Source organism: Mus musculus, chromosome 7, assembly GCF_000001635.26.
Source record: "Mus musculus strain C57BL/6J chromosome 7, GRCm38.p6 C57BL/6J".
Lineage (NCBI taxonomy): Eukaryota > Metazoa > Chordata > Mammalia > Rodentia > Muridae > Mus > Mus musculus.
The window spans coordinates 24504542-24530572 of record NC_000073.6 but is presented as its reverse complement, the minus strand read 5'-3'; the positions used below and the strand labels follow the sequence as shown (position 1 = coordinate 24530572).

The 26031-nt window shown below is 51.2% G+C and overlaps 1 protein-coding gene across 9 annotated transcripts; it reads right to left on the bottom strand.

Annotated features, from left to right (window-relative positions):
- Window positions 1-14890: 14890 nt before the first annotated feature.
- On the bottom strand, window positions 14891-26025 carry Zfp428 (zinc finger protein 428). Of its 9 annotated transcripts, XM_030242439.1 has the most exons (4): window positions 22697-22893; window positions 21596-21804; window positions 19820-20027; window positions 14893-15497 (listed from the first exon to the last, which is right to left on the bottom strand). In XM_030242439.1, exons 3-4 carry the CDS (start codon window positions 19893-19895, stop codon window positions 15043-15045), a joined length of 531 nt encoding a protein of 176 aa, XP_030098299.1. In that variant the 5' UTR covers window positions 19896-20027; window positions 21596-21804; window positions 22697-22893; the 3' UTR covers window positions 14893-15042. The 9 variants fall into 9 exon arrangements, 8 of the variants coding, with proteins under 8 accessions (NP_001277390.1, NP_780351.1, NP_666295.2 ...); NR_110958.1 differs by lacking the exons at window positions 21596-21804; window positions 22697-22893 and adding an exon at window positions 23137-23486 and having other exon boundaries at window positions 14891-15497; window positions 19820-19888; NM_001290461.1 differs by lacking the exons at window positions 21596-21804; window positions 22697-22893 and adding an exon at window positions 23137-23486 and having other exon boundaries at window positions 14891-15536; window positions 19820-20050.
- Between the last annotated feature and the right edge of the window lie 6 nt (window positions 26026-26031).

Genomic DNA, 26031 nt, shown 5'->3' with positions numbered 1-26031 from the left:
GGGACAGGAAGCGATGAGCCCACGCAGTAAGCTTAGCGTTGTACGGAGCACACAACCAACGTCATCATCACGCACCCCTGTACAGAAAAGGACCTCTCCACTTGCCCTTGCGAAGACTTGCCTGCCGTGACTATATTAGTGCCGGACTGCAACCTTGAACCTGACTCGGGGACAATGGTGGTGCAACAGATCACTGGAGTCTGGAGACTAGGAAAAACTATCCCGCTCTCGTCCGGTGGCAGAGCTGTGGCGACCAACTGTCAGGCGCAGCTAAGGGACAGTCTTCGGGGAGGAAAGCAAGAGGCGTCCGTGACCATCAAGAACTAAGAGCAGAAGGCAGTGCATGGGAGCAGCGTGATCCAGAAATGAACTAGTGAACGCGGGCGGCGGTGACTACGGTGAAACAGTAATCAATGTCAGAGAAGGATGTCTCCTGGGAGAAGGCGGGCTCAAGTGTGAGCACCACTGCTTGTGCGGGGGTTATGGTTGACACGTGAGAAACTAGGATGGGGCTGGTAAGAAAGACCAAGAGTTCCACCTTCGAGGGAATTCGGTTTCGTGAAGATGAGGACACAGGGGCTTGAAGACCGAGGTGTCACAAACCCGAGGAGTCTCCCATGTGAGACTGCTGAAGCTTTTCTAGTGAGAGTGTCATTAGAGTTCAGTGAGTGTCAAAAAATAGAGCGAGGCCCACTAAGGTTGGTGGCAGCCACGCCCCCCCCCTCTCTCTTTCATATCAGAACATCGCCCTGAAGACACTGTAGAGGGCAAGCGTCTCCCAAGGAATGGAGTCCAGACAGCCCAGGAGACGACCTCTTTGAGTACTGCCAGAAAGAGGGGTTGGGTGCAGGAGTGACAGACACTAAAGGGACCTCCATATCTCGACGCCCCGCCCTGCTACAGGTGGCCGCAGTGACTACCTGCCAGGAATGACCTCCTCTCATGATCAAAATTATTTCCCTTGATTTGGGCACACAAACAGAAGCAGGACGACATTTAGAGGAATAAAGGGCTGCCAGGCGAAGATTGGGTTGTGGGGTGTGACTGGCAATATCATTACCTGGAATGAGTCCCCAGGGTTCTTGTCCCACTTTCCCCCTAGACTTTCAATATGACTATGCTTCAGTTTCCCGTAGCAAACGTGTGCAACACGGGCTATGGTGGTAGCACACCTTTAATCCCCGAATTTAGGAGGTAGAGGCAGGCCGTTCACTGAGTTTGAAGCCAGCCTGCTCTATAGAGAAAGTTCCAGGACATCCAGGGCTACACAGACAAATCTTGTCTTAATAAACAAACCAAAACGGGCATCACAGCTCACTTCCATGGGGTAGTTATGGAATTAGCTGTCGAAAGGGGAAAACTTGACTTGAATGAAATTTAATTTAAATGATAACATCTACTTTATAACAGCTGTGACCCTGACTGAGTGTTCTCTGCACTGGGTGCATTCGATGCCAAGTATGGAGGAGTGACCTTGATTATCTCATTCGGCTCTAATGTCGGGCTGCGGTGTACCGCAGCGGTAGTATCAGTGTCTCACAGGCAGAGACCACAAGGAACACATCTGGCTTGGACAAGCTGGGATTACCGTTCAGTTTTCAAAACCCTGTATTTAAGCCAGGCACACGCCATTAATCCCAGGACTCTGGAGGTAGAGGCAATTGGATCTCTGAATTCGAGGCCAGCCTGGTCTACAGCGTGATTCCAAGACAGCAAAGGTTACACTGAGAAACCCTGTCTCAACAAACAAAACATAAAACAACCAACAAAAACAAACAAACAAACCAAAACCCCCTGTATTTAAAACAAGTGGTGGTGGCTCATGTCATGTCTTTAATCCCGGCATTCAAGGAGGGAGAGGAAGGTGAATCCATGAATTTGAGACCAGCCTGGCCTACAGACTGAGTTCCAGGGCAACTAGGGCTGTTACATAGACCAACCCTGTCTTACACAACTCCCCCCGCCCCCCCCCCCCACCCAATTTGGTGGTTCTCAGAACAAAATTGAGAGACAGCTTAGGAGTTAAGAGCATTAGTTGCTTTTACAGAGATTTCAAGTTCAGCTCTCAGCACCGGCATATTGGCTCACACCATACATAACTCCAGGTCCTGGAGATCCAATGCCTTCTAACCTCTGCAGGCACCAGGCATGGATATGGTGCACACACATACAAGTAAACCAAATAGATAAAATAATAACCAAAATCAAGAACTTGTGCATAGTAGGCAAGTATTCTGCCACTGAGCCACACTGTAACCCCTCACTGGGGAAGTCTAGGCAGGAGCTCTACCACTGAGCCACGCCCCAGCCCCTCACTGGGGAATTCTAGGCAGGGGCTCTACCACTGAGCCACACCCCCAGCCCCTCACTGGGGGATTCTAGGCAGGGGCTCTACCACTGAGTCACATATCAGATTTATTGGGCACTGCAAAATATACCATGTGGAAAGAGCCAGGCAGAGTGTTCAAAAGAGTTTATAGAATTGGGCTTGTGTATGTGGTTTTAGGAAGGGTTCGAAGAAGAGGGTTATTAGTCAGGATCAGATGCTGCCAGGAAGCAGAAGCATCCATGATTGGGTTTTTGGGTTGTTGTCCTGTTTTTCTGAGAGAAGGCCTCTAGCTAGGAGCAGTGCTACAGTGTCTACAATTAACTGAGATATCAGCTGTGTGTCAGATGTATAATCCCTGCTGGCCTATAGACCAGGCTGGCTCTGAACTCACAGTGGTCCACCTGTCTCTGCTTCCCAAGTGCTGGAACTAAAGCCATGTACCACCACACCTGGTAATGACTTAAGAAACCCACAGTGGGGGGCTGGTGAGATGGCTCAGTGGGTAAGAGCACCCGACTGCTCTTCCAAAGGTCAGGAGTTCAAATCCCAGCAACCACATGGTGGCTCACAACCATCCGTAATGAGATCTGACTCCCTCTTCTGGAGTGTCTGAGGACAGCTACAGTGTACTTACATATAATAAATAAATAAATAAATAAATAAATAAATAAATCTTTAAAAAAAAAAAAAAGAAAGAAAGAAAGAAACCCACAGTGGTCAGTCAACCTGACCCAGGAGAGAGGGGGTGGGGCGGGACCTGAGATTGCTACAGCAGCAGTTCCTCGTGTGAGCCAGTCATACTCATGGCTTGGGCAGGATACCTTGTCTCCCATCATTGCCTTGCCTCCAGCTGCTGATCTGTGAAACTATGTCTGCTCCCTAGACAGAGGCCTAGCAGTGTCAACTCCCAGGTGCCAGGGCTGCTTGTCACTGTCTCAGGAGCAGTAATAGCCACCATTGCAGCATTACAATGGTGTGGAGTTGCTCTGGTCAGGACCCCATTTTTCCAGCTGATGAAACTTGTCCTTGCCTAGGAAATAGAGATTCTGCCCCGGCAGTGTCTTAACCACCATGCCCTCTGTCGGGCAGGCAGACTGGGCTCGAATACTGGCTGCACCTCTTCCTTTCACCACGCACACACAGCCGACCTCCATAGAGTGCTGTCCAACAGAAAGTGGTTCCGAGGCCAAAGACAGGTCTTAGGGATTCCTCCTGGCCTTCCCTTCACCTCTCCCACATCCCTCAGGCTGCCTAGAGGTTCTGCAGTACAGCCCACTGCCCCAGGTTTCAGTTATAGTGTATGAGCAAGAACACTGGAAGACTTTGTGGCCCAGAAGCTGCAGGGGGCAGGATGTGGTGGTGGTGGAGGGGTTGGTGATGGAGAGCTCGGTGATGGAGAGCTCTTCATTCAGTTTCATCTCTGCCTGCTCCTCCCCCTCCTCCTTGTCCACCCATGCAGCCACAGTCCAGGCACCAAGCCACTCTGTTCACCCACCAAGACCCAGTCCTCTTCTCCGAGGCTGCACCATCAGATACAGGATACCCACACCACCCCTGGCCTCTCAGCCTGCACTGAGTATGGTCTGGACGTCGCTCAGGAAGCAGGGCCTCATCGGGCGTGCTCAGGGGGAGCTCTGAGTAGCTGTGAACCCTCTCTGCAGTGATGGGGCTCTACAGCTGGGGGATCCACCCTACACTAGGGGCACAGGTCTACTGGAAGAACTGAATTACCCTACCAGGAAGGCAAAAGGTGAGAGTCACATCTGCAGTTTTTGGAGAACACAGGGCCTTCCCAGAAGCAGAGATATCAGATAAATAGACATGTTGAAGAAGCGAGAAGGGAAGATTACTCCTAGCTCCCTCATTCCCAGTTAAATAGCTTCAGATTCTGTAATCACACTTAATTTTTCCCAGATGGATGCCAGGGCTGCAGGAGGAAATTGCCCTGGCTCTGTGCCTAGGTGGAGGCAGGGAAGTGCGGCGCTGCTGGCTGGCATCGGACCTTTGGAGAATGAGAAACAGAAGTGAGCTGGACCCTGAGCTACCAGGGGTTGGGGGGTGTGGCTCACAGTTCTTGTCCCCATCTCTTCCAAACCTATGCCAGCTTTCCCTGACTCTGAGGGTCAATGGTATTGCCAAGTACCGCCCACTGCTGTTAGTTTACGCCGTATTTGACTAATTTTGAGTGCCATCCTACTGACAGGATATTTTTATATGCACAAACGAGGAGGTGTGAGCAAACCAGCAAGGAAGGGTATCTGAAGACCATGCCTCCATATTAAAGAATCTACATGGGGAGGCCTGGCTTCTGCGTGGGGACCGCCAGGGAGCATATGAAGTGGGAAGAAGGGAGCACGGGGCTGGCCGGCTGGGCCTGTAGAAGAACTGGTTTGGAATCAAACAGAGAGCCTTCTGCTGTGTGTCTCACTTGGCTGACACTGAGCTTTCCTGTGGAGACCTTAGTTTGGTTGCTTTGTTTGTTTGTTTTTGGTTTTTTGTTGTTGTTGTTTTTTTTGGTTTTTTTTTCTCTCTCTCTCCTGAAAGGCCAAATGAAGAGCTTACACTGTCAATAGGGGCAGATTGCCCTAGGAATGAGTCCCACTAAGCCTATATTACCCTCTGAGGAATGTTTTAAATGCCTACAGGTTAAGTAGATGTAGTAGGAATGATTCCTGTCTCTCAAATCTTAGTGAGACCAACAAACAACACTTTGCCAGACTCCCTTGCAGCTAGTTATAGCTAGTTATGATGGAGTTCTGACTCAATTCCCCAGGAGAGTCCCCAAGTCTGGGAAAGAGACCTACCTTTCCTCCTCCTAAGTGGAATGTGGACATAGATAGGTACCTAGCAATCTTTACCATGAAGACAAAAGCAACACAAATGGCAGAGCAGCCAAGCAGTGGTGGCGCATGCCTTGAATCCCAGCCTTCTCAAGGCCGGCCTGGTCTACAGAGAGAGTTCCGGGACGGCCAGGGCTACACAGGAAAAACCCTGTCTGGAAAGAACAAAGAAGAAGATTGGAGAGCTGTTAAGAGCACTGACTGCCTCTTTAGAGGTCCTCAGTTCGATTTCCAGCAACCACATGGTGGCTCACAAGCATCTGTAGTTGGATGTGATGCCCTCTTCTGGCGTGTCTGGAGTGTACTCCTATACATAAGCTAAATAAATCTTTAAACAAAAGAAAGAAGAATGGCAAAAAAAGTTAGTAGGAACCTAGGCCACTGTTACCTTCCTAGAGCATTGTTCCTATGTAACAGGGAAACAGAAATGCTGACTTAATTAAACCACCACTATTTGAGGTCCCTGTCCCATACAGGAGAATTCATAGCAAAAGACAGGCAGGCAGGCAGACACAAAGTAGGACCAGTTCCAGCTTGTTGCTTGGTTTTGCAAATCAAGTTTTGAGAACACACTTGGACTCCATTATTTACTGTCTGGCTACCTTCACTATGACAGAAAACTGAGAAGCTGCCTCAGAGACTGTAGGACCCTTTACAGTTAAGTAATGGCCAAGCCCTTGTCCAACAGCTGGCTTCACCTTTTCTCTCTCTCTTTTAAAGATTTATTTATTTTATGTATATGAGTACACTGTAGCTGTACAGATGATTGTGAGCCACCATGTGGTTGCTGAGATTTGAACTCAGGACCTTTGAAAGAACAGTCAGTGCTCTTACCCACTGAGCCATCTCTCCAGCCCTTGGCTTCACCTTCTTGGACTTGAGTCTAGACAGTGATTCTCACATGAAAACGGCCACCTCAGGCTGGTGTGGACAGATGTGTGGCAGAGTAACCCTAGGACTCCTTTGCCAGACACCAGAACACAGTAGAGTGCCATACGGTGGCAGTACAGCTGGCCAGTGACCAGAGATGTCACAACAACCCATTTTATGCCTTTTGGCACCCAGTGGCTGTAGATCATGCCTGGGGTTTGGGCTGTAGTTGGAAACCTGGGGACCACCATCAGATGCCTGGGGTACCATCTGGGGTGTAAGGAGTGCCAGGGTGATGAATGGGGGAAGGGAGACCAGGGACCTGGCCAGCACTTTTTCTCCAATACACCAGTTTTACTGAAGTGAAGCCTTCCCTTTGGCACCCGTGAAAGTCACTTCTGCCCTAGGTATTCTCCAGAGCCCATAGAGCTGCCCCCTTAACCTCGAACTGATAGATCAAATCCCCCCAAGGTAGTGGCCTGACCTGGTACACCCCTCACACCCCTCAGATGTTACCCAGACTTTGAACGGCACTGATGGCGGTCCCCAAGTTTCCATCTATAGCCCAAAGCCCAGGATGAGTTACAGCCACCGGATGCTGCTGTGACTTCTGTGGTCTCTGGCCAGCTGCACTGTCACCGCATCAGTGAACTCTGTACTGTGTTCTGAAGTCTAGCAAATTCTCATGCAGCCATACCCCTGACTTCTGGCTGTCCCCCTGCCTACCACACCCACCTTCCAGTCTCCACTATAGATCACACTGTATCAGCCAGTCCACGTTCCACCCCATGGCCTCACTGGCATCCTCCAGTGGCATCTGAGATCTTTACTTGTGAGGATCAGCAGTCACCTCCTTCCCAGCTGTGCGCTCAGTATTTTCTAGCCATAAATGCCAGGCTGGGGTCTGCCCCAGGACCTTTGCACTTCTTTCCCAGGTCCCTGCAAAAAGCCTCACTGTTAGCTCTGGTCTCAACTCTTGCCACCTCTTAAGAGAAGTCCCAGTCTGCTCAGCTTGCTCTGGTCTACGTTTTACCTTAGTTTCTCTGCAGAATTCTCGGGGACCTGGAGTCGCAGTTTTGGAGGGAATTTTCCTTATATTCAATAAGCTTACTTGAATTCAAGCTCCTACGGATAAGAAATATTGGGCTTCCAACCACAACAGCCTCACCCCCAAGTGACAGTGTGTAGGATGCAGGTTCCGCATGTGTCAAGAGCAGTCTTTAGCTGTGTTGTCTTGGGGTTTTAGCGAGAGACCACCCATTCCAGAGGCTCAATGATGCTGGGGCTTTCTGCAAGCTGTGCCAGGCTTCCTTCCTCCAGTTCTGAGCTTGAGGTGAGTACAGGCTAGGAGAGGGACAAGAGACTTGCCTGCTTGAATGTGAGAGCAGAGGTTAAGGACTCAAGGTGGTCATGGCAACCACTGCGACTGGGGCACTCCACCTCTCCAGCAACATTAGAACTCCAGCACTTCTCTGTACTGAGTACAAATGCCACTTGCAGCCCCTGGGGTGGAAGCATGAGCCAACTGGCAGTGTCTTCAGCAGCTGCAAAGGACTTGTCCCCGCCCCAAATTCCTGCTATCCCAGTCACCCCTACAGTAGGACAGATACGTTTTTGTTTTTTAAGACCGAGATTCTCCATTTAGCCCTGGCTGTCCTAGAACTTGCTCTGTAGACCAGGCTGGCCTTAAACTCAGGATATCCGCCTACCTCTGTCTCTCAAAGGGCTGGGATTAAAGGTATGTGACATCACTAACATCACCATCACTGCCTGACTGGAACAAATTCTTGACAAGCAGATTTCCAAGTGATCTTTTGTTTTGGCTATTCTAAGAAACAGACCAGAACCTTGGGTGTGTTAGGGCAAGCACTCTACCACTGAGCCACATTCCCAGCCCCTCACTGGGGGATTCTAAACTGGGGCTCTACCACTGAGCCACACTCCCAGCCCCTCAAGGCAGGGCTCTACCACTGAGCCACGCCCCCAGCCCCTCACTGGGGGATTCTAGGCAGGGGCTCTACCACTGAGGATACAAGAGAAGCACTCAAAAGCCCTGTTTTTTTTTCCTTCCTTCCTTCCTTCCTTCCTTCCTTCCTTCCTTCCTTCCTTCCTTCCTTTCTTCCTCCCTCCCTCCCTCCCTCCCTCCCTCCCTTCCCTCCTCCTCCTCCTCCTCCTCCTTCTTCTTGTTTTTCGAGACAGGGTTTATCTGTGTAGCCCTGGCTACTCACTCTGTAGACCAGGCTGGCCTCGAACTCAGAAATCCGCCTGCCTCTGCCTCCCAAGTGCTGGGATTAAAGGCGTATGCCACTACCGCCTGGCCTGTTTTTTACTTTCTAAAAGATTTTTTTTCAATTATATGTGCGTAGTATTTTGCTTTCCTTTATTATTATTATTATTATTATTGTTGTTGTTGTTGTTGTTGTTGTTGTTGGATATATATGGGTGCTCTGTTTGCATGCTATGTCTGAACACAAGAAGAGGGCATCAGATACCATTATAGACAATGTGAGTGCTGGGAATTGAACTCAGGATCACTGGAGATGCAGCTTAACTGTTGAGCCATTTCTATAGCTCGGGGTATTTTGCTTTTTTTTTTTTTTAAATATATTTTCTTTATTTACATTTCTTTTTTTTTTCATTTTTTTATTAGCTATTTTCTTCATTTACATTTCAAATGCTATCCCGAAATTCCCCTATACCCTCCCCCCTTATTTTGCTTTCATATGTACCACGTGCATGCCTGGTACCAGTGCAGGCCAGTGGAGAGCATCGGATTCTCTGGGAGTAGAGTTAAAAGCAGTTGTGAGCTATGATGTTGGTTCTGGGAACCAAACCCAGGACTTCTGCAAAAGTCACTGAGCTCTAAGTTGCCTAGACTGCCCTTAAACTTTGGGTCCTCCTGCTTCACCAGGCCCCACTCCTCCTTTTCCAGGTTCAAACACCTGAGCACTGCTACCCACACCATGGTCTAGCCCTTCAGGATGCACCTGTTCAGTTCCCGGGCCGCTATGACCAACATGGCAGCTGCAGTGCTTCCCACTGTTTAGAATGCAATCTCGTGACAGGCAGGTTAGGCATGGGGCACACTGGCCCTGTATCAGTTACCTATGTGGTGTAGTCACAGGTATTATGTCCCCAGTGCTCATTCGCTAGGACTCTGAGACCCAGTGTAACAATACTGAGTGGAGGATCTTTTAGAGCAGTGGTTCTCAACTTGGGGGTCATGACTCCTTGTAGGGAGTCTGACAGCCCTTTCATACGGGCCAACTAAGACCACTGGAAAACAAAGATGTCTACATTTGTAAAGATGTTACGACTAACAGTAGCAGCAGAATCACAGTTAAGGAGCAGCAGGGATAATTTTATGGTTGCGGGGGGTGGGTGGTCACCATAAAATAAGGAACTGTATTACAGGGCACAGCATTAGGAAGGCTGAGAACCACTGGCCCAGAGGAAGGATGTCTGAAGTGGAAATGTCTGCTTTCTTTGGAGAGTTCTTTCATGAGATGTTTTGTCTAAGCAGACACAGGAGAGCATGTGTGAGGCTTTAAAAGAATGGAAATATAACCCCACAGAGTGACGGGGCTCTTGCACTCATTCACCTTGCACCGAGTTGCTCGTCCCGACTCTGTAGAGAATAACTTGCCGAGGAACTTCTCATGATATTCCAGCCGCTTCTTGCCACTTCCGCAATTCCTCGGGGCCTTGAGGCTTCTTCTGAATCAAGCAGCTGCTACTGATGTGTGTCTGGTATTTACCGATTAGACTGGGCTGCTATTACTGATTCCTGTTTCATGTTTTGGGCAGGACTGCTGATATGACAACAAAGATTGGGATCTTCCCAAAGAACTACTTCTAAACAGGTCCACAACCCCCACTTATTAACCTTTTTTTCCCTACCCCTGGTGGGCTAGAAAGGAGATAGAAGAGTTTAAGAATCCTAATTAAAGTAGGTTTTGCAAACTCTAAGCCTACTACTGATTGATGGTTAATCTTCACAACTTGACAGCATTGAGAACTGTACAGCACATTGCTGTGCCCGGGAAGCCGTATCCAGAAGATATTAAGGGGGGAAAACTCTGTCCACCGTGAATGTGAGTGGCACCCCCCTGCTGGTGCTGGGCCTGGGCACACTACCAGAACCCCAAGAGCAGACGTAAACGTTCTGCTCCTGTCCACGGGCTGAAAGTGAGCAAGTCAGCTTCTGTCCCTTGAGAGGCCTCATCAAACTCAGCAAGGGACTCTACCAGCCATCACCTTTGAATGACGTCAAGGGCCAAACGAGGCCATCTGCCTTTCAATCTTGCCTATCAATGGGGACACATCAAGAAGACATTTGGAAGCCGGGTGTGGTGGCGCACGCCTTTAATCCCAGTACTTGGGAGGCAGAGGCAGGCAGATTTCTGAGTTCGAGGCCAGCCTGGTCTACAAAGTGAGTTCCAGGACAGCCAGGGCTACACAGAGAAACCCTGTCTTGAAAAACCAAAAAAAAAAAAAAAAGATACTTTGGGGGGCTGGAGAGATGGCTCAGTGTTAAAAGCACCAACTGCTCTTCCGAAGGTCCTGAGGTCAAATCCCAACAACCACATGGTGGCTCACAACCATCTGTAATGAGATCTGATGCCCTCTTCTGGTGCCTCTGAAGACAGCTTATATATAATAATAAATCTTTAGGCCGGAGCGAGTGGGGCCAACCAGAGCAGCCTTCATTCCCAGCAATCACAAGATGGCTCATAACCATTAGTACAGTTACAGTATACTCATATACATAAAAATAAATAAGTAAATTAGTTAATCTTTAAAAATTTTTTTTAAAAGATACTTTGGGGGCTGGAGGTGGCTCAGTGGTTAAGAGCACTGGCTGCTCTTCTGGGGTACCCAGGTTCAAATCCCAGCACCCACAGGGAAGCTTACGACCATCTGTAACTCCAGTTCCAGGGAATCTGACAACCTCACACAGATAAAACACATCAGGTAAAACACCAGATAAAAACACACAGATAAAACACATCAGGTAAAACACCAATGCACAAATATTTAAGTAAAATAAGTTATAAAGAGCTACTGATGTGGTGCTGAACCTCTTTCCTAAGGTCAGGCTCTCAGTGAGGGAGCCACTTTCCCTTCAGATGTCACCTGCACAGCCTAATTTAAAATGCAAAGCTTCTTTGCTGAGTCTGGAGCATCCAGAGGCAACAAAGGCCTCGTTCATGGGAGGGACCTCTTCCTGACTCGTCATGACCCCAGCCGTGAGACTGGGTTTGGCAGTCCAGAACCCTTTCCTTTTCCTTTTCTTTCCTTCCCCTTCCCTTCCCTTCCCTTCCCTTTCCTTCCTTCCTTCCTTCCTTCCTTCCTTCCTTCCTTCCTTCCTTCCTTCCTTCCTTCCTTCCTTCCTTCCTTCCTTTTCTTCTCCTCATTTTTCTGTTTTAATTTTTCTGCACAGGTTTCTCTGTGTAGTCCTGGCTGTCCCAGAACTCACTCTGTAAACCAGGCTGGCTTTGAACTTGGAGATCTGCCTGCCTCTGCCTCCCAAGTGTTGGGATTAAAGGCACAAGCCACTGCCGCCAACCAGTGAGATCTCCATTTTCAAAGGAGGCCTGACCTCTGTCTTTTGTGGTATTACTCACCGTTTTTATGATGGTGTGGAGACGGTTGGTAGCTCTTGCAGAGCAGACCCACACTGTGAAGTACCACTCAATGGTCAGGATGTGTGCTCTGCCTATCACTCGCCATGGACCGTCCATCAGCTCAACCTCCGTGCCCTTGCTGTAGCAGTTATAAAATGTTCCCAAGGGGGCTGGAGAGGCAGCTCAGTCAGTGATGGCCTAGCATGAGCTAAGTCCTGGGTGTGTGTGTGTGTGTGTGTGTGTGTGTGTGTGTGTGTATGTGTTCGTACCTGTGGCCTCAGTGCTGAGGTGGTAGAGGGAGAAGATCAGCAAAGCAACTCACAATGGCAATGCAATATGTTCGAGGCCAAAATGGGCTGTGAGACTCTTGTCTTAAAAAAAACAAAAATAAAACAAATGTCTGTAAAGCTCAGCCCTTTGGGTACTAGGGATGTAGCTCAGTGGTAGAGAACTTGCCCAGTGTGTATGGGATCGTGGGTTCAAATAGCTAGTACTGACACCAGCCTAGCTCCCTGTTCCCTTCTGCTCCCTGCTGTCATGGGCACCCCCTTGCCTCTTCCCCTCCCCCCATCATCTGCACAGGCATCCCAAGCAGCCCCCTGAAACCTCAACCCTCACAGCCCCCCCCAGTGCCTGCCCTTCCTGCTGCTCCTGCTCACTTGCCTGTGTGCCTCTATCCTTAGAGCACTCGCCCTTCCTATCTCATCTTGTAGCCCAGGCTAGCCTTCAACTTCTGCCTCAGCCTCCAGGATGCTGGGATTACAGGACTGCGTCATCGTGCCCCGGCTCCAGGGCCTGGGTCCATCTGCAGAACCTCACAAAGGAGACAAGGCAGGAAAACACGCCACAGAGCTGTTTGAGGAGAGGCCAGACACATAAGACCTTGTCTCAAAACAACAAAAAGACAACCTCCTCTCTGTTTTCCCACTCACCGCTGTATCCCAGCTCCCTAGACAGCCTGTGCCCTCTCAGAGGCTCCCACAAGATTCAGTGAGCCAGGCCTTGTGCGCTCGGGCCTCAGGATGCTGCTGTGGTAATTAAGGTCCTATTCCTAGAGGCTCCTAGCTGCCAAGCTGCTAGGAGAACACGTGGAGAGCGCCTCCAGGCAGTGCTTGGCAAGGGAAAGTGCTTGGTAAATGGTAGCTGTCATTATAATCAGCCTGCTATTCTCAAAGCAGCTTTGGTGCCGTGTGTGTGTGTGTGTGTGTGTGTGTGTGTGTGTGTGTGTGTGTGTGTGTGTGTGTGTGTGTGTGTGTGTGTAGAAAGTGATATCACTCTCTAAGCCTAGGCTGGCCTTGAACCCTCCGAAGCCTGGTTTCCTTTCTTTCCCTTCGTGTGTGTGTGTGTGTGTGTGTGTGTGTGTGTGTGTGTGTGTGTCTCGACCTTTAGAGTGCTGGGCTTCTAAGCGTCAGTCATCACCCTCACCGCAAGCAGCCTCAGAACACCCACGTCAGGTTCCACAACTGTAATGGGTGGGGCCTGACTGCTATCCTCAACCCCAGGCGCCTTGTAGTGAGCCCTGGCAGCCATTCCCACCTTCCTTTTTACCCCAGGTGGGCTCTTGCCTGGCCCCCCCTGGAGAACAGTTCACTCCGTGCACATCTGCCTCCTCCTAGGCAGGATTACAGATGTGAATTACACCCCTCTGGGGTGCTTTGAATAAGAATGGCCTCCACAGGCTCTTCGTGTATTTGAATGCTTAAGTCACCAGGGAGCAGCACTGTTTAAAGAAATTAGAATGATCTGAAGGTGTGGCCTCTGTGGGAGGGCTTCCTGGGGCTGAGTGTCTCATCTTTTCCTGTCTGCTTTCTGGCTGAGGAGCGGGGTGTCACTGTCACGTCCTTCTGCAACACCATGCCTGCCACCACACTCCCTGTAATGGCAATGGACTAAACCTCGGAGCTGAAAGACAGCCTACGATGAAATGCTTTCTTTTATAAGCACCACCTTGATCGTGTGTCTCTTCACAGCAATAGACTAAGATGCCTCTCTACAGCAGTTTACCCTTCTCTTGGTTTTTTTCTACACAGCCATTTCTTTTACTTTACCTTCGGGTCCACCGCACAAGGTCCATGCCAGTTCTCTAAAGATGAAGGTGTCATCTGATGTGTAGAGAGCCGGAGAGATGGCTCACTGGTTAAGAGTGCTTGCTGCTAGGGCCGGGCATGGTGGCGCACGCCTTTAATCCCAGCACTCAGGAGGCAGAGGCAGGCGGATTTCTGAGTTCGAGGCCAGCCTGCTCTACAAAGTGAGGTCCAGGACAGCCAGGGCTATACAGAGAAACCCTGTCTCGAAAAACCAAAAAAAAAAAAAAAAAAGTGCTTGCTGCTATTACAGAGAAACCAATGGCTGGCTGGCAACAGCTTGTAACTCCAGTTCCAGGGCATCTGACTCCCTCTCGTGGCCTCCTTGGTCACTACACACATCATTTTTATTTAATGGTGCGCTTACTACACCCAAGATATCCAGTTCTGGAAGAGGTCATGCAAATGGAGGCAGTGCCACAGTGCTGAGGAACGGCCATCAGGGGCACAACGCACAGCGCTCCTGGACTCTGGGCCAGGTGCTAGACACCTGGGGAGCACAGGGGGAGCCGCCTACCATGCTAATGGTACTCCTCCTCTTTTTAGGAGGGACCAGGTGATGTGGTGGCAGAATACTTGAGGCCTCCATGACCCCAGTAAGCCACAGTCTGCTCTGGGGGGCTTGGGTAGCTAGCCCTTCCCAGGTTTGCAGCTGACTACAACCATGCAGCTGACTTTCCAACAGAGGCACTGTGGGGGGGAAAGTGGCCTTTGCCTGCCTGGCTCTTGACAGCACAGATCACTGGGGGGGGGGGTGGTTTCAAGCTTCATGGGTGGCCTGAACCCCAGAACTCTTAGCTAAGTTATGGTGGCTTTGTACCCGAGATTCTAGAGCTGAAACGAGTTCGAGGCCAGCCTGGTCTAAAGAGTGAGTTCCAGAACAGCCAGGGCTACACATGGAAACCCTGTCTGGGGTAGGGTGGGGGGGTGGGGAACCTTGTCTCTAAGCCAAACAAAAACTTGCTGGGCTGTGGCTCAGCTGACAAGAGTGCTTGTGTAACACGCTCAAAGCCCTGGGTTCAATCCCCAGCAGCACACACTTGGTCAGGGCAGTGCATGCCAGTAATCCCAGCACACGGGAACAGCAGCAGAGGAACGCTGGTGTAGTGCATGCTCAGTCACACTCACGCAGCTCGAACATATGCGGAGCCAACATGTAGAATCTGGCTTTTATTCAGCCCTTCACATTATCTACAGCTAAGACAACACAGATGGGCGGGACCCCCAGCGCTGATTCCAGCTTCCTCAGCCCTGCTCCCCTCACCCTTCTACCAGCACTCTGGTGGCCCCGCCTACACCTCGCCCCGGGCATGCAGCATGAAGTGGCCATGCAGCTCCCCGAGGTTGTCAAAGGAGTCCTCACACTCCGTACAGTGGTAGGTGCCCCCCTCCTCCTCGTCTTCGTCCCCATCCCGCCCTGCTGGCCGAGTTTCCCCAGTGCGAGACGGTTCCTCCTCTTCCTCTCCAAGAGCCCTGCTCTCAGGGCCTGGGGCTTCTTGGGTTGCTGTTGCAGGGCAGCAGAGTCGGCAAGGTGGGGTACCCGGCGGGGCCTCTCCCAGCGCTGATCGGCCGCAGAGCTGGCAAGGCTGTGCAGGTGGGCCAGCAGGCTGGGTTGCTCGGGGGGCTCGGCGGGACGGGCCACCCCTGCCCCCACCTATTCGCTGTTTCACCTTATAGCCAGGGTCATATTCGGGGTCATCAGTGGTCTCCTCTTCCTCTTCCTCCTCCTCCTCCTCAGAGTCGGGCTCTGAAAGAGTGTATTCAGAGTCAGAAGAATGCTCCGGGCCTGTTGGGGCAGGTAGGAGAGACATGGCATCAGGGCTGTGTCCAGCTGCCCCCGAGCCCTATTCAAGCTCGCTGTGTGGGCAGGACAGCTTGACACAACACAGATGCAATGTATCTGCACGGCTACCAAATGACTACCTGGCGAGAGCTGCATCTGTCACCTGTAATGGCGGTATCAAGGAGGCTGAGGCAGGAGGATCACTGCAAGCTCTGGCTTACAGAGAATGAGATCCTGTCTCAAAATAAATCACACAGGTGGGCGTGGGGATGGGGTGGACAACAAAGACAGCGCCCGTGTGCCCACCCAGCGCTTACAGCAACACCCGGACCAATGTGGCCACGGCTGTCCCCTACACAGTCTATCACAGAAAGCAACGGCCCGGCCTAGACCATTCCAGAAAGACCAACATCAGAATTAGGCAGCTAAGCAGTAGACACGCAGGTCTGTTTTGGTTGGTTTGGTGTCAACACTGGTGATTTCCTTAATCATTTGCCATCTCATTTTTTAGACGGGGTCTCTCACTGAACCCAGAGCTCAGCAATTTGACCACTGGGTCAGGCCTGTCTGTGCCTTCCAGCGTGGCAGTCCAGGTGCAGAGACCACACTACACACTATGCCTTCATTTGGGTGCTGGGGAAGCCAAACTCCTGTATCCAAACCTCCACAGTGGCATCCTCCTCAGCATGTTTATCTGTTTTGTTTGGTTTCTCATGTAGCCTAGGGTTGGCTTTGAACTCCTGATCTTCCTGCCTTTGCCTCTCAAAAGCTGGATTACAGACCAGCACCACTATACTTGGCTTTTCTTTTTTGAGACAGAACACGTATGTATATGCTCATCTCCCACGCTGGCCATTGCCTCATCATCATCCTGCCTCAGTCTCTAAGTGCTGGGATTACAGATAATTCCCATTTCAATAAACAAGTCAACTAAAATGCTCAATTTTAAGTACAGGTACACGACTGTAATTTCAGCATATAAAAGTGCATATAGATGAGTTTGGCATGATCAAGGGTTTGGCAAGATGGCTCAGTGGTAAAGGTGCTTGCTGCTAAGCCTGACAACCTGAGTTTGACTCCTAGGACCCACAGAGTAGAGGGACAGAACCAACTCCCAATAGTTGTGTGACCTCGCCTCCTGATACCATGAGAGTGTACCCACCCTCACTAAGTCAATAGATAAACTTAACAAAAGCTTTTAAAGGAGAAAATGTGAGGTGAGGAGGACATTAGTGGCTGCTGTAGGTCACACGCAGGGCTGCGGTCTCCATGGTCAAGGGAGCCTGTAGTGCCCAGGGAGCTTGCTTGCTTTGGCCACACTGGAAACGGCATAGCGGGAGCACCCACTGGGCTGCAGAAGCAATCTCCCTCTGCCAGGAGCATCTCCTCCCGCAGCTCACAGTGAGGGTGTCTCTGCCCTGTTCATTATTACCACGGGGGCAACAGGTGCTCAGGGGCCACTCCTCGCCCACCCTCCCCTTCACCACAGACTCCTTGCTGCCTCAGTACCACAGGGGTGTGTATCTACCTGCCCCGTGGCCTTTGCTTCCCTTTCTGCAGACCAAGCTCCAATCCTGTCTCTGGCTCTGCTCAGGACAACACTGGTCCCTGGTTCACAGCAGCCCCTCCCCAGTGCTGCCCTCACCCTGCCTTAGGTCTGTTTCTCTTGCAGTCCAATCAAGTGCACAACAATCACTCGTGTTTCTTCTTGTCCCCAAGAGAAGCAATGGTTCGTGTGGTGGCCCTGTGCACCCCACATGCTGTCCCCTCTGCTACGGATGCTCAGCCCTGCCTTTCCCTTAGGCCCCAGGGCAAAGCTCCCTCTTTGGTGAGCCACCCTAGACCTAAAAGACTGCTGCACTGTCCCTGACCCATTTTGTGACCCTCTCACCTCCTCCAGACACTGTCTAAGGCCTAGAGGACTCTCTGTGACTGTCCTATACTATGTCCACTTGGCCCTCCGTAGCCTGGCTTCAGGACCCAGCACAGGCAATCCTCTATGACAGCCACTGCTTTGATGGCCTGGCTACTGCTGCTCCCACCACTCTCTAGAGCCTGTGGCCTTCTGGGCGCCCCAGTATGTCTCCCTCATCAGCCTGGGGACTCCTTGTGGGCAGACTTGATCTTGACCAGGCTCTGGGCTCTCCTCCAGGCTTCTCCTGCTCCTTCCTGGGAGAGCCCTTCTCCATTCTACCGGCAACTCTAGCTACTCTGTGAGGCCCAGGTCAGTGTCATCTTCTCTATGAATCCTCCCTGGCTCTTAAGGCTGTCAGTGTCTCTTTGGGCTCCCCTACTCCGCCCACCCAGGCAGTAACACCCATCACCTAGGCCTGAAGACTCAAGGCAGGCCCTTGCTGAACTCAGCTCCACTTCTCAGTCCTGCTGAGTCTGAGTGGATCTAATTAATTCCACTTGCTAAGAGTCTCCAGCCTTGAGCCAGAGCCCCCCACCTCTTCTCAAGTCTGACGTCACCAGTGCTTCAGGTACCCACTATGACTTCACCAAGTTGCTTGTGATGAGCCGTCTGGTTGTTGTCCCTGGCTACCCAATCCTGCATGCTCACTATGACTTCCAGGCACTCAGCCCCTTTGCACCCGCCATGCACTCTCCATCAAAGAGATCCTCCAAGCGCAGCATGGCTCTGGCAGCCACTGGGCCCTCAAAGCCCACTGCGGCTCCCGTGGCTCCCGAGGTTCTCGCCGCCCCCACGGCTCTGGCAGCCACTGGGCCCTCAAAGCCCACTGAGGCTCCTGCAGCTCCCGTGGCTGCCGCATCTCCAGCCTCCTTGAAGATCACTAAAGCAGCAGTGCCCACCAGTTCCTCAGTGCATCCTAAGTCCCCTAACTTGTTTATGAGCCCTAGCAGTTCTAAGTCTACCAGAGCAACAGGTGCCAAGACCCAGGCCAGCAGCAAGACCCAAGGCCGCAGCAAGACAAGAACATCCAGTCAGGTGAGCACTGATACTAAGGCCAGGAAGGCCAGCAGGGGCAGGAAGGGAGGCAAGACCGGAGTCATGGGACAGTATCAGCAGAGAGACACACACAGCCGGGGACGAACTCCAGGCAAAAGGGGAAGCCAGAGCTCTAAGACATCCCCGAACAGGGCCATCACTCCTAACAGGAAGAGAACCCATTCCGCCAAACCAGGAGTGGCCAAGAAGGAGAGGACCCCTACTTCCCACCGCAAACAAAGCCGAGGCAAGAGTTATAGCCAATCTAGAACCAGTGCCCATGGAAGGAGCGACCACTGGCTTAGAAACAGGCACAGGACAAAGAGCCCCAAGCTGCACGGAGCCTTAGACACTGAGCGTGTAGGCTCTAGGCTACCTGCAATGCTCAGCAGGGCCAAGAGCCACAGCCCGACTAGGACCGTCTTTGAGAACTTTCACAAGTCTCCAGTGGTATCCAGGAGAGCCAGGAGCTACAGCCAGCTGACTTCCCCCAGCAGGGAACAGACTCACACCCTCACTGATCCGACTCACACATCAGATAGGATCAAGAGCTACAAGCAGGCCAGAAGCCACAGCAGGACCCAAAGCCTCAGCCGCTCTAGGACCCCTAGCAGGACCCGAAGTCACAGCCGCTCTAGAACCCCCAGAAGGTCAAGAAGTCACAGCCACAGGAGGACCTGGAGCCAGGAGAGAAGTCACAGCTGGAAGAGAAACCACAGTAGGGCAAGAAGTCGAACCCGGAGGGGCACGCCCATCCAGATGGAACAAAGCCAGCAGAGCACCCACAGCAAGGAGAGAAGTCACAGCCCAAGGAAACCTCCAAGAAGGGAAGGAAGCCAAGGATGGTGTAGGACCTCGAGCGAGGAAAAAAGCCACAGCCCGTCCAGAAGTACCAAGAAGAGAGATCACTGTCGCTCAAAAACCACCAAGAAGAAGGGTCACAGGCGGTCTAGAATATCCAGTCCTGAGAGTGGGAGCAGCCAGTCTAGAAGTCCCAGCATAGACACAGCCCACAGCCCGTCTCGAACTCCCATCAAGCAGAGAGCACGGAGCAGATCCCGAATCTCCAGCAAGGAGAACCAGCGTGGCCACTCTAGAACCCACAGTAGGGGTAGAGCCCTCAGCCAATCTAGAACTTCCAGCAAGGACAGAGAGCCCACCCAAGATGCAACCCCTAAGAGCCTCCATGGGAAGCCATCTCCCACCAGGACGAAGACTTCTAGTCAGAAGAGAACTGGTAGCAAGGCAGGCGGCCACTCCTCAACACAGCTTCCCAAGGAGGTCCAACCCCAGGATGACAGCTTTTCCAAGACTGCTACTTCTAAGGCCACCTCACCTGGGGAAAGGTCTTCATCATCTTCCTCCAAGCTGGCGTAGCCTCCAGTCTCAGTGGGTTCACGGGTCTCTGTCATGGCGGGGGGAGGGGACAAGAGACAGGAGCAGAGCAGCGACTGAGCAGGGTCCCTCCCCGGCCAGCTCTCCCGCGGTCACACCTCCAGCCACAAGCTCCTCTAATACAGGATGTTGGCAGGTAGAGAGGGGTGCTGGACAGGGAGAAAAGAAAGGCCTGCGGTGACTCAATAAATTTTTACGTAACACTTGTCCCCATTCTAAGACCACTGCGTGCTCAGTGCTGGGGTGGGGCAAAGATGGCCTCTGTCCTGTCTTGACTGTGTACAGAGTCTCAACTCTGCAGACCTTGTCCCCAGGAGGCCTTGAATCCAGTTATCTGGGCAACAGACTGTCTTGTGGTTCTTAGTCAGTGAAGTAGGGAGAGAAGACATCCCAAGTTATCTAAAGGAAGGTATTGGTATGGTCACCAATCATAACTAAGTGCCAGACATTAACCCTTTAGCTGTAGGAAGGTCTGGGGCTGAGGGAGGGAGGACCACCAGGAAGAAGAGTCACAGATTGTTGACTATTAAGGACACAGAATACTTGGTACAGCTGAGATACTAGCTAGCCTGGAAATGTTTTAAACTGTTTTCTTTTTATGAGACAGGATTTTAAATACCCCAGACTGACTTTGGATTCCCAATGCTCCTGGATCTACCTCCCAAATGCTAGAGATCAAACTGTGGGGCGTCAGGCACGCTAGGCAAACAACCCACTCTGCCAACCGGGCTGAATCCATACCCTTCCATTTGTGCTTGTTTGAAGCAAGGCGTCATATATCCCAGGCTGGCCTCAGGTTTACTAAGGAGCCTCAGATGACCTTGAATTCCAGATCTTCCTGCCTCTTTTCCTCCCAGTGTCAGGATCACAGGAACATCACTGTGCCTGGCGTGTTTTAGACGTCAACCTAATTTTGTAAAAGTCAGCCTCGCTGACTTTTGAGGTTTGAACTCAAATCTGTCATTTTCTGCCTAGTGCTTCAAACAGGACCCAACTTTTCTTGTCTGTATCCTTCTCAAGTCCAGGCTTTGGTTGGCACACAGAAACAGCTCCCTCGAAGCAGAAGAGGAAGGAAGAAGACCTGCACACTGTCCAAAGTCCAAGTTCACACTGGCCACCTCACCAGACTGTGGTTCAACAAAGATCCAAAGCCATGCTCTGAATAGAAGTAGGCAGTCTACACCCACAGTCTTAGCTCTCAGGCTGGTAAATCTGCAGTTTAAGGTCAGAGCTGGCTACATAGAATTTGAGGCTCGTATGAACTAAATGACACACTGTCTTAAAAAAGAAAGAGTCGGGCAGTGGTGTGGTGGTGCACGCCTTTAATCCCAGCACTTTGGGGGCAGAGGCAGGTGGATTTCTGAGTTTGAGGCCAGCCTGGTCTACAGAGTGAGTTCCAAGACAGCCAGGGCTACACAGAGAAACCCTGTCTTAAAAAACAAACAAACAAACAAAACAAACAAACAAACAAACAAAACAAAAAGAAAGGAAGGAAGGAAGGAAGGAAGGAAGGAAGGAAGGAAGGAAGAGATCTCATAGACTCTACTCCTTTGCTCAACTCTCCAGGCTTCTGGTGGGGTTGGGGGCAGGGCCACATAAAGGCCTTTTATAGCCAGAGAAGGGCAGTCCTAGTTCATTCTCCTCCATTTCCCATCTGGAATTTTCTCCTTCCTCTTTGTGGATCCAGAGTGTTTATTTTCACCCTTGCAAAGCTCACCTATAACCATCCACATTGCTCCTTGGCTCCCATAATTCCTGTTTCTCTCAATGCACACGTTTCTTCCTCCTACTGCATTGTGACAGGACCTTGCAAGACCAGGCAGTGTAGGACTAAAAACAATACGGTTTCCACTCTCCTTTAGACTCTTACTATACAGTCCAGGCTGGCCTTGAACTTGCAATCCTCCAACTTCAGCTTCCCAGGTTCTGGGGACAATAGATATGGACACTAATAATATGGCAAAGCCTGAATTTAGGGCCTGGGGGCACAAACAATGGTAGAAAGCACACTGTTCAAAGCCCAAATGTCAAATTTGCTGTTGGAGGAATGCGGCTGGAGCAAGAGGAGGAGGTGGCATCATTGGATAGGGAATTTACTAAAGACACCTAGATACTGGATCAGGCCTTTGAAGGACCGAGAAATAGTGACTGGCAAGGAAGAGCTCTCATGATTAATCATCAGATGTTGGGCCCCTCTAATTCTGTAGTAATACATTATTTTTGGAAAAACTCGCACCATTCAGCAAAGAAAAACTGAGGACAACTGGTTGTTTCTATTTTAAATATTTAATATATGTGTTCCATGCAACAATACCTAGGATTAGCCATTCCATAAACCCACTCCCCCTTCTTTTTTTGAGATCTGATGCCCTCCCCAAAAGGAAAAAAAAAAAAAAAAAAAAAACAGGTCTAGAATAGCGAATCCTCCTGCCCCAGCAGGAATTATAGGCGCGTGACACCACACTGGGCTTTAACTATTATTCTACTTGACCATCACAGCAAGGATTGTTAGGACTTTTCTTGGGGGTTTACTTGGGGACAGCCATCCCTCTCCAAACCCACATTATATAAAGCTTCTTCCAGAACGTTCCGGATATCAAGTGGAAGCATTAGGACAGGTGGAAGCCAGCTGGGCGTGGTGATGCACCTCTGCGAACTCAGCACTTGGTAAATTATAAATTCTAGGTTGTACTCCGCGATATTGTGGGTCCAAAACCCAGCTACATGAAACCGTATGCCTCAGTTCCCTCAAAAGCAGAGTGGCCAGGACCCCACCCACACATACGCCTCACAGTGCGTGAGTGAACACAATAGATACCTTTCCGCACAACGCTAGGTAGGACTGGGACTCGGACAAACCCCGGTACCAAACAATAAAGATCAGCTCCCACAATGCCCCGTGACAGCGTCCCACGATGCCTCGGGCCTTTAACGACCACCAGGCACCCAAACGCTCCTTGCCCCGGGGCTTCTCACAGAAGGCGTGTGCGACGAAAAAAAAAAAAAAAAAAAAAAAAAAAGTCCCCTCCAGGAGCCCAGGCCCTTCCCAGAATGCCCCAGGCCCAGAACGCCTGGCCCACGGGCTCCCACAATGCCTCGAGGCGAAGCTGTGCTGGGTCCCGAGCCGCGTGCTGGGGAAAGCAAGGGACTCCCGGGCCGGTCACTCGGCCAAGCGGCCGCGGGCTCCCGTCATGCAGCGGGGCTGTATCGCCCGCTTCCCAGCATGCCCCGCGGCCCCCCCCAAGCTCGGACACTCACCGACGCCGGCGGCCCCGGATCAGGCTCGGCGGTGGCGGCTGCACGCCCGGGCACTGCGCCTGCGTTTCGGGAGGCTAGGCGAGCGGGCGAGCGAACGGGCGAACGAGCGAGGGGCGAGCGAGGGGCGCGTGCGCGGTCAGATGGACCATTCCCGGAGGTCGATGGGAAGAGGGGCTCAGAGGATGGCGAAGGCTGTAGAGCTCACGCCGGCGGGGGTGGCGGGCTCTGCCGCTCACGGCCCCGCTAGACTTGGTACAGTCTGCGGCCCGAAGGGTGAAGAAGCTTTAAGAATCGCGCGTGCGTGCGTGCGCGGTAGAGCGAACGCGCCTTATAAATAGTGGATGCCTTGGAATGAGGGGGGAGAGTGGGGGCCTAAATACTCGGCCCGGATCCCCCGGGCTGGAGGCTCGCTCATTTGCATAATCCTAGCGCGGGACAAAGGAAGGCCTCCCGCACTGGAGGATGTGATTTGCATATTCCCGGGAGAGGCTGTTCTTCAGAGCGCAGTGATTAGCATATGGATGGGGAGGGGGGGGGCACCTGGAAAAATAAAGCGCATGCGTGTAGGGGACTGCAGACTTAATCGTGGTGGGCTGGCAACCTTGTCCCGAAACTACCGAAGGTCTGGGACCCCGTTCACGTCCCTGTCACCTAGGATAAATTCCTGGACAGCACGTGGTTTCTGCGTTGCGAGAGATCTGAACCCCCAGTCTAAGGAAAACGAACCACATTTGATTAGACAAATACTTAGAACTGTCAAGACCTGGAAGAGAGAGAGGTAGACGGCAGGAGGCCGTGGATGCCAGAAACGCCTGCCCCAGCTCGAGGTTCTGCAAGGGCTTCCAAGGGCTGATTTTTAAGCCAGGTCTGAACTGGAGCCAAGTAGAATGCCAAAAAGCAGAGGGAATAGCTGATGCAAATTTCCAGAGGCAAAGTAGTGCTTGCATTCTTAGAGGGAGTCAAGGCAGCTTTTCCGTGGAGCACAATTAGAAAGTCTGCTATAGGTGTTTGCTTTTTTATTTCTTTTTTTGTTTTTCTTTCTTTTCTTTCTTTTTTTTTTCTTTTTTGAGGCAGAGTCTCATGTAGCTCAGGCTAGCCTCCAACACCTGGGTCGAAGAAAATGACCTTGAACGCTACCTCTTGAATGTTGAGATTACAGGCATATGGCAGCCAGCCCAGCTCCTGTGGGTAATTTTAAAGGGCCATAACTTCATGCTGACTATTTGTAGCCATCCCTACAGCCCTCTCCTTCCCGAATGCTTTTATCACTAGCAATTTAAAACTCTAGAGTCCCATTACACCACAGAAAAGGAATAGTTGTGTTTTGCTTTGTTTCTGAGAGTCTCCTTGTGTATTCTGGAACTCACTCTAGCTCCGGGTGGTTTTCGTCAACTCCCTGCAGTTCTCCTGCCTCAGCTTCCCAAAGGCTGGGGTGGCAGGTATGCACCTCCCACACCTGGTCTCCCAGTCAAACTTGTGTCCCTGACGCCTCTTCTGGACCCACCCACCGTTTTATCTGGTCCATATCCCCAGCACTTCAAACACAGTAATCCCTTTGCTGTCTCAGGCTTTGATCTTGCCTTTCGATTCATCGGGAAAACCCTTTGTCCCTGCTGCTCCGAGCTCACTCTCTCCTGGTATTGATGCCAATCCGAAGGGCCTTCCTTGATGATACAGCTCCTGCAGATTGAGTGATTTAGGGAAATTGACACAGCACTGGTCTCAATAAATGCAGCGCTCTGGGTGGAAATGGGGTGGAGGGTGCCTGGGGCTTTGGAGTTCTTTAAGTCTCCTCACTCTGCATGAAAATTTCCATAACAAAATAAAACAGTACCCACCCAACCCCCCACCGCCGCACGCGTGTGCGTGCGTGAGTGTGTATGTGTGTGTGTGTTTATTTTATTCAGGCAGGGTCTCACTACTTAACCCTGGCCTGGAGTTTACTATGTAGACCAGGCTGGCTGCAGATATCCACTTGCCTCTTGTGCTGGGAATTAAAAGTGTAAGCCACCACCACAGGAGACTGATTGACCCACCTTCCTTTCTTTCTGAAACAGGAGCCTAATGTGTAGCCCAGGCTGTCCTCAAACTCACTCTCCTGCCTCAGCTCCTTGAAGGCTGGAATTTTAAGATTTTAAGCATATAAATATTAAGAGCCCTCTTTACAATTTAAAGCAAGCTTTAAGCTTTTCTGCTTGGGGGGTAGGGGCACACAGTCTTGCAGTCTTGCTAAGTAGCTAGGAGTGGCCTGGAACTTGCTCTGTAGAGCAGGCTGCCCTGAGCTTCTGCTCGCTGAGTGCTGGGCTTCCAGGTGTATCCCACCACGTCCGGCTCTGAAACTGTTCCCATTGCTGCCTAGATGCGTCTGTTTCCTTCATCAAAGTTTCACAAAGGTCAGAGTACAGTGACCTTTTCACCTTGAGCCCTTAAAGCCTAGAACAGGATCAAATTTCAGATTCCTGTTAAACTGAAAAAAACAAAACAAAACAAAACAAAAAAAAAAGCCTCTTTTGTGTTTGTGTGTGTGTGTGTGTGTGTTTTATTCACAAATTGCTGGCTGTGGTTGGATCAGCCTGTAACCCCAGCTTTTTAGAAGCTGAGGCAGAAGGGTTACCGGAGTTCAAGACCTGCCTGTATTATAGTATAAGATGCTGTCTCAAAACGAAGAAACAAACAAACAAAATCCTCACCACGCCTCTCACCGCCCCCCTCCCCAAAAAATCCCCCAAGTCTGGGATTTTGAGGAAGAGTGGCTGGTGGTTGGCCTCTCGGAGGTCTGGCTCCTTCATCTTCCTGTGTATCAGCATCCACGGTGCTCCACCCCAGCGCCTGCATCCCCCCCCCCCTTCCTAGCGGTACAGCGGCGGACAGAGGGACAGACACACAGCCACCCCA

Coding starts and splice junctions, on each gene's coding strand:
- Zfp428 (NM_001290461.1), bottom strand. CDS start 19,895: ATGACAGAGACCCGTGAACCCACTGAGACTGGAGGCTACGCCAGCTTG. Junction 15,537..19,819: donor TGATGAAGACCTTTCCCCAG/GTGAGGTGGCCT, acceptor CTGCCCCAACAG/GCCCGGAGCATTCTTCTGAC.